This window comes from Mandrillus leucophaeus, unplaced genomic scaffold (assembly GCF_000951045.1).
Source record: "Mandrillus leucophaeus isolate KB7577 unplaced genomic scaffold, Mleu.le_1.0 Scaffold334, whole genome shotgun sequence".
NCBI classification, from domain to species: Eukaryota; Metazoa; Chordata; class Mammalia; order Primates; family Cercopithecidae; genus Mandrillus; species Mandrillus leucophaeus.
Window position 1 is genome coordinate 2,357,847 of NW_012103521.1, and position 14,248 is coordinate 2,372,094.

Here is a 14,248-nt window from a genome sequence, read left to right on the forward strand (position 1 = left end):
CGCCCCCCACCCTCCCCTTGAAGTTGGTCAGTTACTAAGTCCAGCCCTGTAGTGAAAAGTGTCAGGGACATTTAGTTATTAGTGATCCGTGCATTTTATGACACAGGCCCAATTATTAATGCTACTTGGGAACTGGTGTCACAAGAAGTGCCTCAACTGTGCATTCAGTGAACCTATTAAGAACCAGGTCTTTGAAAGGAAGAACAACAACAATAAAAAGATAAAATGTTAAGACTAGAAAGTCGTCATAGGTCAATAACTATTTAAATAAATACAAATGTTAGACACTGAAGTAATCTCTACAGCCTTATATTAAATTCCTTTTTTTTTTTTTTTTTGCAATTGCCAATGCACTAAAAGATGAATAATACACTTCAACCCACTATTTTGGTTTGACCACGGGTTTGTTGTTAAATATCATTCTGAAAACACAGTGATTTAGTTATAATTTAACTTTTGGCCCTTCAATGAAATGTTTACAAAATAATATATATATTACAGAAGGGCTTTCTTATTAATGCCATGAAAAACCTTTTTCACTACATTTACCCTTCTCACAAAAACACTAATGCCATAGGAACACTACTTTCAATTATTTATCCCACTGTATTCAGATACATAGAAAAACATAAAATATGGAGAAAACATAATATGATGTATTTGCATGTCCAGCTTCTTTTTAATGGAGAGGCTGATCATATATACGTGGAGTGTGAAAGGGAAGGAGAAACAGTTAATTTTCAGTTGCAAACAACTGGCTTAATGCATCAAGTTTTGTTATTCTGCTATGGTAGAATAATAAATAAATAAATATGTAGGGTGTAGTATAGCTGCTTTCTCTGTGAAGAAGTTGATAATGGACTGGTGTTTTATGAAGTTAATTTGTAGTGGCAAAGTTTGATTACAAGCCAAAAAATGTTCAATAATGTTGTTCCCTACCTAATTAAGTCTTTTTCTTGTGAAATGATCATTGAAGTGGTTACTAACAGGTAATGAAATAAAATACCAAATTTGCTAGTGAAAAATAGTTTTCAACTGAGAAAAGCACTAGGCAGAAGACCTAGAAACATGCAGGCTAATTACACTCTATTGTAGCTTCAAATAAGTTGTTTTCGATGCCTTTTGAGAAGAGCAAAATAAGATGAAAATAATTGCTTGAACATTTATCAGCATTGCCGTTTAGGTACTTACTAGAAAGTGATTAGCATTCGATACCTACCCTTTCCAAAATACAAAATCACTGGCAAGCATCATCATACACTCCTAAACCAGCAACATCTGAGAAGCACAGAACACCTTCCCTTTTGTCTAATAACCTGTTGGTTAGTTATTGGAACTGGAAGGCTTACAAACTTCCCTGTCCTTTATCTTTATGTAAGCTTGCACATTCTCCAGGGATAGCCATTTTCAAAGTTAATTTCAAAAGAATTAATACAATGAATTGTACTGGGCAGTTTGGGGGGAAATATTGGTGATATTAAAATTTTAAAAAAGCCTGCCTGACACATATAAGCCTCCCCAGTCCCTCATACAACTCGAGTGTGAAGTATGGTTAGCTCTACTCTCCATATGCTTTTCAGAACATAAAAAGCAAATGATGTCCAAAAGAATGAAGCCTCTGACATCCAAATCATAAAACATTATGTGCACTGGTCAAGAAACATAGCAGATTCTGACAGATCTTGACACAGTATTAATACAAAAAAAGTGTTCTAAGCTTCAGAAATTGATAAGCAGGCTGTCCCAAAGAGGGAAGACAGCAGCGTAGGACAACCGGCGGCTCACTGGGACTCACACTACGCGTTTATCACTCCCTAGTAACACTTAACCCTCATCATTTGCCATGGCTGAATGGACACTCTGACTTCCTCTCACAGTGTTTAAGGAACAAGATAATTTTGAAATTAGCTCTCAGAAAATGAACAAAATCTGTGACTTATATACCCACCCCTCCCTTTTAAGAATGCCAAAAAATTCTGTTTTAAGTGCTCTGGTTTACAGTCTATGGGTAACAATGACATCCTCCAGGAGGTTTCCGGCCTTCCCCTTTTTGGTGTTAACAGCTGTGCCGATAGCAAAGTGGATTCTTCCAGAAGTGGCAGTGACCTCTATGACCTCTGCCCTGGTCTTGAAGTCTAACACCAGCTCTTGTCATAGCACTGCTGGGAAGTTCTGTCTGCTAAGGAAGCCAGTTTTTAAAAATGGAGGAGGATGGGCTTCTGCCTCCTGTGTCAGGTCTTAGAAGTCTTTAAGCCTTGTTTTTCCATGATGTTCCACAGTTTGCGGAGATTGGACTGTGTGATGACATCGTCTGGCTTGAGCTGCAGGGCCCGCAGGTAGTTGGCCTCGGCCTTCTGCAGTCTGCCATTGAGGTGCAGAATGGCTCCCAGGTTCATCAGAGCAGCGGGATACTGCAACAAGAGAAAGGAAGGAAAACAATTAGGAGGCCATTTCAAACTTTTCTTCATGGAAAACAAAAATCTTCATCCACTTATGCAAATGATTCCCTTATGTCTAGAGGCATTTTATGAAAGCAATTTAGCAATTTATACAAACAGATAAAGATAACTAGGAAGATGGAAAGTTTTCAAACACCTGCTGTGTACTTTGTGCTTTAAAAAGGACAGGCATCTAGAGAAAGTGTATTGTTTTCTTTAATGAGAAAGCATAGGTAACATATGAAGAGCTAATAGCCTAATCAGATGGTAGTATTTGAGAAAAAAACATTTAAAAGTGATACAATTTCAGATGGAAAGAATTTTTAAAAATTTCAGCTCAATGACAAGAAATAAAAAAAAAGTGGGTAAAGTTGACAAATCTGTATCCACTCATTATTTGTTTTCTCTTCTTAGCAATATCTGAGGCTTTTAATCAAAACAATTAAAATAAACTATGAAATTTTACTGATGTCTTTGGGTAAAAATCCTGAAAAAAATTGAAATGCAACCACTAAAGCCCTTCCCAAATCTGAGTAGTTTAACAAGATAAAGTCTTTATTTTTAAAAGCCAAACAGTGTTTAACCTCTAATGATGAATGTTTACCATACAGTGAAGTAAAAAATCCAAATAGATAAAATATGGTAGAGAAAAATGAAACCTTTCTAAGAAAAATTTTATATTACTTATTAAAAATAGTTAAGTAATTCTCATAGAATTTTCAGTAATGCATAATAATAGCAATACAAAGCTATCGCATAGGGAAAAAGTCTTTTTTAAATGGCATGAGTTATGTTGCACCAGTTTAATACAAAGGTTTTCATCCCCAAATTCTCAGACATTAGTTAACAACAGCAAAAGTCCTTCCCAAAGGGAAATATATTTTGCTGCTCTTTATAAATAAAGGCTGTTCTGCTCCTGTCTCTGGAATATTCTGGCTAACAGAAAGCAGATATTTTGGCAGTTACACAAATGCATATTTCAAATATCAGATAAAGTGTTTATGCTATGATTACACTTTCATTTGATTGTGTCAACTATTAATTGTCCTTCAATTCTGTGCTACAGTCCAAAATAATTCAGTTATTTTTAAGATGTGGTATTTTCACAAGACATGTACTTTTCAGCTGAATTCCTGTGACTCTACTCTTTACTGTAAAATTAATTATTTCTGAACCAAAAGCAAGGCCACAGGGGAGGGTGGAATAGCTTAGAATAAATTGACTTGGGGGACTTGGATTTTTAAGAGATCTGGGTTTGAGTTCCTGTTCAACCACTGTCAATGACCTTGGTGAAATCCCCTAACGTATCTGTGCCCTTCCTTCATTTGTGAAATACTGAAATAATATCAACTTCTTTGTATGCTGTTAGAAAGACACAATGAGAAAATTAAACAAATATACAGAGCAGAGTACAGGTATAAATTAGACACTCTACAAATATCATGATCACTTTTCCTTATCTCATTTTGATTGAAGTCTAGCACATACATGTTTGTCATTTTTATGTTGTTGAGCAGTCTTTAAAATTTTGATTTCAATGGCTACATATGTGTCTGGATATATATACTAAAATTCCCTTAAGTCTTCAACTACTGGGCATTATTTTTACACTTTTCTATATTATTTTCTCTTTTACAAAAATAATGCTGCAAATATAAGCTATTCCTGACCTTCAGAAACTTTTTTGGTCAGGAATATTCTATACTTATCCAGAAAAATACAGATGGTCAATTTCTAATTTTAAACACCAATCCAAATAAACATAGCTCTAAATGACATGTGCAGTAAAAAGTTCCACAATGGAAACTGAAAGTAACACCACCTACTCTGTCTTCCTAAAAGAACTTTGTTATCACACTACTGTTATTATCCTGAGTTCCTTGAAGCTTGGATACATTTCTGTATTATGTCCCCTCACAGCGCTTAGCACAACTATCAATAAACAGCCACTAAACTGATAGTGAAGAGTGCTCACAGCCTAAATTACTAAAGATGCTAAGTAGATGCGATGTTCAGACTTCCTGCTATCCTGAGTGGGAAGAGTGGAAATAGGGAGGGAGAACCACTGTTGGAGACCATTCCTTACTAACCAGAAATGGAAGAGGCCCAGTGATGAGGTTGAGAGAAAACAGATGGCTCTGTGGGATAGTCATTATTTCTTGAATCACTTTATTACCAAAGTGTCTGCATCTATAGTGTCTGCATCTATTATTTCAACTCAAAGGGATTATTAAAAACACTCAGAGGTTACAGAGTCAGACTGCCTATGTTCAAATACTAGCTCTACCACAGAGATGTGGGCACTTGAACAAGTTGGGTGATGGCTCGTGATCTCAGCTTCCTTTACAAATGGGATGCCAGCATTTTGTTGCTGTAAATATCATATGAGAATGCCCACATTATTATCTTTTTCCTTTCCTTTTCCTTATCGTATCAAAAACACAAAGTAGAACCTCCTTGTTAGTGTGCCTGAACAACCACTGAATGTAAAAACTGAGGATTTCTGAACTGGCTTCATGTTTACTAGCTTTCTAGCCTTTTAAAGGTTAAACCTGTAAGAGGCAGATGTGAAAATGGATGGTAAAGTCGATCATGCCACATAAATAGACTTTACTATTATTACTAAATTGTAGCCTGAGGCTTCTCTGTCCTTCAAACACTTATGGAGTTACCTACCCACCATAGAATGATGAAACAAATTTTGTATTTTAATATTAGTCTAAGAAAACTCATCTAGGAAGTTAAATCTGTTCTGATGAATGAGTTCTACATGCTAATTGTAATGGTTTTTTGTAATAACTTTAATTTTGCATATCCACACCAGTGTGTTACTCATTAAACAAAAATAATAATAGTTACCATGGGATAACAGCTCTCAGGTAAGCCCACATATACTCATTAATTGCTTCCCCTAATGACTAAAAATATATGGAAACTAAAAATATGCATATTTAAGAATATCATTCAATATATTTAAGCAGCTATACATGTCAGCTGTAACATTTTGGTGTGAATGTAAATGGCTATTTTAGTAAAATAAAATTTTTTATTTCAAAAACCTACAAATGTGCATTATGTAATGCTTAAAACATCACAATAGCTTCTTATTTGAATGAAGGAAACATGGAATTTATACAGATATGCTAAAATGTGACATACGTAATAAGTATCATCGCCCTAGATAACTGCTTTGAAAGTGTCAACGTTTATTCTGACATACAAAATTTCATGTGTTTATTAAACATTGATGAATAAGACTGGGTATAGACTCAACTTTTTACAACATGGTTGTTTTCTCTCTTCAGACAGGGGCTTTCTCTTTTAAGCTCGTCATGTCTCTCCTCTACATCTGTGCTAGGGAAGTTTAATGGATGCCCACTGGATTGAATGCCTTCAGGTCTTCTAGCTGAGCACACAGATTATATAGTTCAGGGAGTTGCATCAGCATCACCTGGCAGCTTGACAGAAATGCAGAATTTCAGACCCCGCCTACTGAATCAGAATTTGAATTTTAACAAGAACCCCAGGTGCCTCGTATCCTCATTAAAATTTGAGAAGCACTGTTCTAAAGGTAATTTCTAGATCATAGATTATATCATTTCATAGCTCTGTGATTACATTTCCTATAAAAGGTTATAATGTATAGAACAAAGTACGCCAGAGGATAGAACACCTATCCTCCCCCATAATAGAATTCTTCCCTTGGTCATTCAATTATTTAAGTCAGGAAATGTTCAAATAATCTTTTTTTTTTTTTTTTTTTTAAGCAGAAGCCATAAATAACTAAATGTTATTAGACAGAAGGAGAAGGTATGAAAAGCCTTTTGATAACCAAATAAGCACACGTGAAGTTTTATAAACAGACTCAAAGTCTATCTAACTCTAATACTACTGAAATGCAAAAATTTCAGGTAACTGGCTGTTTGATTACATACTGGCGTCATTGCTCTCTGCCAGCTGTAGCTCACGGGCTGGGGAAGAGAAACTCAATGACAACTGCTCAGGTCTTTCCCTATACACATGGTTTTTTATTAAAGACAACTGATGAAATTTTCAGTATGTTAACCAAAGCAGTCAGTAGCTTGCAGCCCAGTAACATGGGGCTCCTGGTTCTGTACAACAAATGACACCATCTCCTACTTCACAGGCTAGAAAGGAGAACCAGACATTCCTTGTTTCCTTGAAGAGGACAGATGCTTTACATCAAAGGGGCTGACTGGCAGCCATACTGAAACAGAAAATGATACATTTTTTTTAAGTCTCTAGGGACTTTTGCCTTCTTTGTTATTTTACTGTGGTCTTTGGCTTATTTCTTCAACTGTGGAGGAAATATGCAAAATTTAAAATAATGGATGTATACTGTGGTGGGTGGAGCAAAGGCAAGGTGATGGAGGTCTGATTCTAGTTTGAGGCCCTTGAGACTCTCAAGGAATGTTGCTGAGCTCACAGGGTATCATGAACACACAGGACTAGAACACAAAATCATTGTTCTGGCCTAAGCTTATCATGTAGGATTAGAAAGAAAATGACAGAGGAGGAATAGTAAGACTATATGGTGATTTAGGGTTGGAAATCCGTGCTTCTATTGGGATCAGGAGTAATGTAGAACTCTGAATGGATGAACTGAGTGGGTCCCAGAAGAAAACTAAACAAAAGAAAAAAGGGTATGGTTGAGATGTTCTAGTTAGTCAGGAGTTGGATACCCCTGCAGTAGTTGGGCTCTCTTATACCCCATTGGTCCCTATGGCCATTTCCCTTTTATGAAGGATAATCAACAGGCAAGAGGAGTTATGAGAAAGTTGAAGACAGAGATAATAGACCAATATTTCTGATTGTTTAAATAAATTTGTTTCTATTCAAAGGATTTACTCATGTTGTTAAAATTATCCAGACTTGCAGATTTACTGTTATGTAAACTAAATAACTTTTTTAAAAGAGTGACTGAAGTTAGCCTTACCTAGTCATTACTCAATTAATATACAACACATGTTTGGGATATTTTCAAGATAAACTACCTTCAACTTTGCTTCTGAATATAATTTGCAAACTTAAATGAGTTTGCAGACTGAACTTTTTGATGGATCCTCAGTCTTTTTAAAGTAGCTATCAAATAACTTAATGAAGGCTGCATACTGGCATTCAACTGTATTTCAGTTGAAATTGCTTGCCCAATTGAATTTACTGAAGCAGCAACTGTACCATGATGCTTAAAAATGAATAGTATGAACATTTTAAGGAACATATTAATGAAAAGGCATTTATGCATACATTTAATGGATCTCTTTATAGTTATTTGTGCCTTATACATGGCAGATATTTAATAAATAATTACTAAAGTTTTTTTCCTTTTTTTTTTTTTGAGACAGAACCTCACTCTCGCCCAGGATGGAGTGCAGTGGCTTGATCTCGGCTCACTGCAAGCTCCGCCTCCCCGGTTCATACCATTCTCCTGCCTTAGCCTCCTGAGTACCTGGGACTACAGGCACAAACCACCACACCAGGCTAATTTTTTTTTTTTTTTTTGTATTTTTAGTAGAGACGGAGTTTCACTGTGTTAGGCAGGATAAATTAAAGTTTTTAAGATAAACTGTTAAGCTTCAGGAAAAAAAAAAAAAGAATGTTAAATACTTTATTCCTTGCACTTTCAACATCACTTCCTCCTTTGTTTCACTGGCATGCTTAATTTGATGCAAGCTAGAAAATACATAAATTATCCTGGATTCCTTGCCCCTCCACCCATATACATACTCACATCCAATTGTTAAGTCTTGATAACTTTACCCCCAAATCGCTCTTCAATCTGTCTTTGAATTATATCTTACCCCTTTTTTCCAACTTGGTTCAGGCCCTTATCATCTTTTTTTCTGATTACTTAAATAAAATAATTCTGACAGAAATAAAAGAACAAACGAATAGATATTTGTACAGATTGACGGCTGATTAACAAAATGAATAAAGAAACATATGACTAAAGCCATATGCAGGTTTTTAATTATATTTTAGGCATAAAAAATTTCACAGAATACAACAAACATTGTATTCTTGCCTAACCAATATAACTTTATAAATACAACTGGAGCCCCTAAATCTCTCTCCCTATCCTATTTCTGACCTTCTCCAGGAGAAAAGTACAATCCTGATATTGGTAGTTAACAGTCCAGTACACGTTTCACACTTTTACTATTTGTGTCCCCACAGCAAATTTAAATATTATTTATAAGTTTTAATTTTATATATTAGGCATCATCCATCCTGGAATGCCATCTTGCCAAACACCCGTTTGAAACTTGAAATTTTGTTCAACATTTTATTTTTCAGACTTAGACATCTTGATATATGTAAGATTTGTTCCTTCACATTAATTATACTGAATACCTTCCCTTAATGATGGAATACAGACTCTTTAAAAGAGGGCTGTCATCAATTCTTGTGCATATGTCTACCTACACTTACGGAAGAGTTTCTAGGAATAGAATTGTGGGATCACAGGGGATCTTTGACTTTGCTATTACCAAATTGCTTTTCAAAGTGGTTGTATCAAAATGCATTACTACCAACATATAGCAGGGGTCCCTTTGTTTTATATCCTTAATAATACTTGGTATTGTCTAATTTTTAAAGTTTTCTTGAATTGAAAGCTGCAAAATAGTGTGAACTGGCTATCCCAAATCTGAAAATCTGCAATCTGATATCCTTCAAAATCTAAAACTGTTGGAATGCAGACATAATGCTCAAAGAAAATGCATTTCAAATTTCAGATTTTCGATTCTCAACTAGTAAAAGTATAATGCAGATATTCCAAAATGTGCAAAAGCTAAAATCTGAGATTGGGATTTCTGGTCCCAAGCATTTTGGATAAGGAATACTCAATCTGTATCATTCTATCCACTTAATTTCTTTTCCCTGATTACTAGAGAGTCTAATAACATTTTCATAAGGTAAGCTTTTTGTATTTCCTCTTTGGTGACCCACCTGTTCTTAACATTTTTAAAAAGCAAGATAATAACGTACCATCGTACAAAATATCACCTACATGGTAATATTTGAAAGGTAGGAACACAGAGCCCCAACTACCTCAAAAGTGGTCCTAAATAGGACTGCCTGCCTTGTTGCTTCCCAACAGTGGGAACCAGATAGCCACTACTTCTAAAATGAAAAATCTGTTATAAACAAAATGGAGAATCTTTGATACAAATTCACTCAAGGTAATGATAGAAATCTGGGCAGCCAGACAGTAGACCTCTGGGAGAGGCAGTGGGATCTTCATGGATGTCTCAACGTTAACCATGGGAAATCCTGGATGAATGTATATAGGAGGACAGCAGCTCCTAGCTAACCAGCATGCAGAATAACCTTTATAGCCTTTCTGTATCCAGAATCCTTGTTTTCTTCTTAGTTCCTTTTCCAGGGACAACAAAAACATTTAAGATGAACAATATGTTTCATATTTTACCTCTCTTTACTACCTTCCATTTCTACTGGCACTATGTAAATTTAGCATCTCATCCCACTCCTTTACCTCCATCAGCCTCCTATAATTCTCCCTATCTTCAGTTTCTTCTTATTCCAATCTATCTCCCACCTAATATTTGTCTTTCTAAAATGCAAATCATGTTTCCAAGGTTCTGATTTATGCCTATAGAACAGGATCCAAACTCTTCAGCCAGTACTAACAAGCCCCATTTTTAGCTGACATCCAAAACATTCTCTCAATGTACATTGTGCCTGAGCCACCTGAAACTTCCGTTTCTGTCATGGGCTCTTTTGAGCATTCGTTCCTTATTGTAGACTGCTCCACTGACAAAGTCCTTCTTCCACCCTCTCTGACAAACTTTTGCTCATTTAAAAAAAAAAAAAAAGATTTTAACAATTTCTTATTCATAGCTTACTTCTTTATGTTCCCATAGTACTGTCTACAGGCATTAATTGCTACACTTACCAGAGTGAATTACAGCTACTTGTTATAAGTATCTGTCTTCTTTGCTGGAAGATGAAAAAGTCAGTGAATTTATCCTAATTGTCTTTATACTGCTAGTGCTAGGCTTTGGCATATGAAATAAACTCTCAATGTATGTTTGCTGAAAGAAGACAAATTTGTATGTGCTAGCAGAAAAACCTGATGTAGGAGAGGTAAATTCTATACCAATCTCAATGTAATTTAACAAATATTTATTGACCACTTATATGTGCTCTGCCAGACAATGGATATGCAGTGAACAAAAGCAATATATATTTTTAGTCTGTAGGCAGCTTGAAATAATTTTAAGTGCATAGTTGGCATTTACTACAACCTATTAGGAGGTGTAACTTCATGGTCCCATTTATGCCCTTCAGACTGAAAGAGGGAGGTGAAACTGTTATCCATGCATCAATGTAAGCAGTATAGAAGAGGACTGCACAGAGGACGGATTCACTGTTATCCATGCATCGATGTAAGCAGTACAGAAGAGGACTGCACAGAGGACGGATTCACTGTTATCCATGCATCGATGTAATAAGCAGTACAGAAGAGGACTGCACAGAGGACGGATTCACTGTTATCCATGCATCGATGTAATAAGCAGTACAGAAGAGGACTGCACAGAGGACGGATTCACTGTTATCCATGCATCGGTGTAAGCAGTATAGAAGAGGACTGCACAGAGGACGGATTCACTGTTATCCATGCATCGGTGTAAGCAGTACAGAAGAGGACTGCACAGAGGACGGATTCACTGTTATCCATGCATCAATGTAATAAGCAGTACAGCAGAGGACTGCACAAAGGACGGATTCACTGTTATCCATGCATCGGTGTAAGCAGTACAGAAGAGGACTGCACAGAGGACGGATTCACTGTTATCCATGCATCGGTGTAAGCAGTACAGAAGAGGACTGCACAGAGGACGGATTCACTGCCCTCAAGGAGTTTACAGTCCAGTGAGTGAAAACAAATTCTACTACTCCAAAGGAAGAATCAGGTGTGTCTACAAAGGAGAGGCTAAGACTGAGCTGTGGGGGAGAGAGGATATTATTTCCTCACGGGTATGAAAATATTAGACAACATGAATTGTCAGGTTGCTTCAGGTCTCTTAGACTCCCAGAATGAGAATATGACATGAACTTTTGAAATTGGTGAGTAGCATCAAAATCAATTTGTTACTTTAAAAAACATTTTTAGCAGACTGCTGAGAGCAGAGCCAGGAGTGAAGAGTCACCCCAATAGAGGGGAGTCTGAATTTATATTAATTTGGAGATTAAGCTGTCAGCAGTGATAATGATGATGTTAACCCTTCTGGCACCAACCAAAATGGAAAAATAAATCCTTACTTCAAATGCAAGATTAATACAATTAAATAAACGATCTTCACAAAAGGCTATCATAAAACCTCATAAGCAATGCAACACTCCCAATTCAGAAATGATAGTTCTTTGTAGTCTTATTTTGACTACAGTCATATTTTGAATAAATCAAAAAGATTTACAAAATTGGACACATAGCAAGGGAAAACAACACGGAAAATCTAGCAATGGCAAGGCAAATTCTGACAGATCATAGAAATGATTCATTTTGATTCTCAGGTTCAACACAGTATTTGTGCTTTTGAAATGGCTTTGAATAAAACAAAACAGATACAGATGACAACTAAGACAACAATGCTGTATAAAGGGAGTACTTTCAATTTGTCAGAGACACATTTCATCCTGTGTGCTCAATCCTTCCCTCCTACGTCTGCCTCGTCCCAGTGGGTGTTACGAGAATATTCATTTAACTTTTATGATGGGTGTGATTGTCACAGTGTTGGGTGTCATACATTTCTATGGCTATCAAAATGCCAACAGTTTTGGTTTGGGGGAAGAGCAAACAGTGACTGTAACAGAGCAATTTCAAAAGTGGTGGTTATTTCTAAGAGATTTTAAAGGGCATCTACTAACTTAAGAATATTACCCTAGAAATTATTCTTCAGTGAAGATGATCCTATTTTCAAAGCTGGGTTTCTTGATGTCTTTAATGTCACAGGAACATCTTTCACATGACTCAAACGCAAAACCTAGAGAACTGTGAGAGATCATGGCAGACGGGAGGCAGGACTAGATTGGAGCTCTGACTTGGACAGACAGAGCAGCACGTGGAGGCTTCATGCTGAATTTTTGCTCCAGAACAACTGCAGGAATAAATCAGGAAATCCAAGAGGAACCACATACCCTCTGAAGGAAGGGGTTTGCTCCTGCAGGACACAGGAGACACCCTAAATACTGTAAGTGTCCAAATTGTGTAAGTGGGAAAAGGAGGTCATCTGCCCCCAAACACACACCCCCACTGGCAAAAATGAAAATCTAGATTATGGGAGAAGATTGTGACCTTGCCTGCAGTGGAGTCAATTTGGAGAGCTGAGCGAAATACAGGTCTAGAGGAAGCAGTGGAAAAAGCTCTGTGCACTCGCTGGGTTCCGTAGCAAGCCACCTCTGCCTGGCCTCACAGGGGTCCTTCAGGAGGGTGGCCAGAGGCACTGGGAAAAGGCCCCAGGGAGAAGGAAATCTCCAGCTGAACTTTGTAACAATTTGAACGGATCAAGAAGTCTCCTGGCTAGAACCTGGGGGAGGGCATGAATCCCGTGTGCAGCTCCACAGGCGGGGGAAGAAGGAAAGCAACACTTGCTTTCATAGCTGGGAGCGGATAGCATGGGGTAAGTTCTCAGCCCTGCTTGCCCACTGCCTGGAAACAGACTTGGCGACACTTGCTTTCATAGCTGGGAGTGGGTAGCATAGGGTAAGTCCTCAGGCCTGCTCACCCACTGCCTGGAAACAGACTTGGTGCTATTGGTAGGGGCATGGTGGGAGATGGCCCTTCGGAGTGTGTGGGAGCTGAGTGAGGCCTGGGACTGGCGGCTTTCCCCCACTTCCCTGACAACCTGCATGACACAGCAGGGACAGCCATAATCCTCCTAAGAACATAACTCCATTGACCTGGGAACCTCATCCCCAACCCCCACAGCAGTCACAGCAATACCCGCCCAAGGAGAGTCTGAGCTCAGACACACCTAGCCCTGCCTCCAACCAACGGTCCTTCCCTACCCACCCTGGTAACTGAAGACAAAGGGCATATACTCTTAAGAGTTCTAGGGCCCCGCCCACCACCTGTTCCTTCCTATACTACCACAGCTGATGCTCTCTGGAAAGTGCCACATCCCAGCAGGAGGCCAACCAGCACGAAAAGAGTGCATTAAACCACCAAAGCTAAGAACCCTCAAAGAGTCCATTTCATCCCCCTGCCACCTCCACCAGAACAGGTGCTGGTTTCCACAGCTGAGAGACGCACAGATGGTTCACATCATAAGATGCTGTGCAGACAACCCTCAGTACCAGCACAGAGCCTGGTAGACTTGCTAGGTGGCTAGATCCAGAAAAGAGATAACAATCACTACAGCTCAGCTCACAGGAAGCCACATCCATAGGAAAAGTACGAGAGTATTACATCAAGGGAACACACCATGGGACAAAGGAATCTGAGCCTCAGCCTTCAGCCCTAGACCTTCCCTCTGACAGAGCCTACTCAGATGAGAAGGAACCAGAAAACCAATTCTGGTAATATGACAAAACAAGGTTCTTTAACATCCCCCCAAATAAATCACACTAGTTCACCAGCAATGGATCCAAACCAAGAAGAAATCCCTGATTTACCTGAAAAAGAATTCAGGATAACGTTATTAAGCTAATTAGGGAGGCACCAGAAAAAATGAAGCCCAGAGTAAGGAAATTAACAAAAATGATACAAGAAGTGAAGGGATAAATATTCAATGTAATAGCATAAATAAAGAACAATAAAAACT

General features: G+C 37.8%; 1 protein-coding gene across 1 annotated transcript in view; it reads right to left on the bottom strand.

The window, feature by feature from the left end:
* Nucleotides 1-342: 342 nt before the first annotated feature.
* Nucleotides 343-14,248, bottom strand: part of TMTC2 (transmembrane and tetratricopeptide repeat containing 2) — a 489,459-nt gene continuing 475,553 nt past the window's right edge. Inside the window, exon 12 of the mRNA XM_011988660.1 lies at nucleotides 343-2,411. Coding sequence (XP_011844050.1) covers nucleotides 2,232-2,411 — 180 coding nt within the window. The 3' untranslated portion in view covers nucleotides 343-2,231. The remainder of the gene's footprint in view (nucleotides 2,412-14,248) is intronic.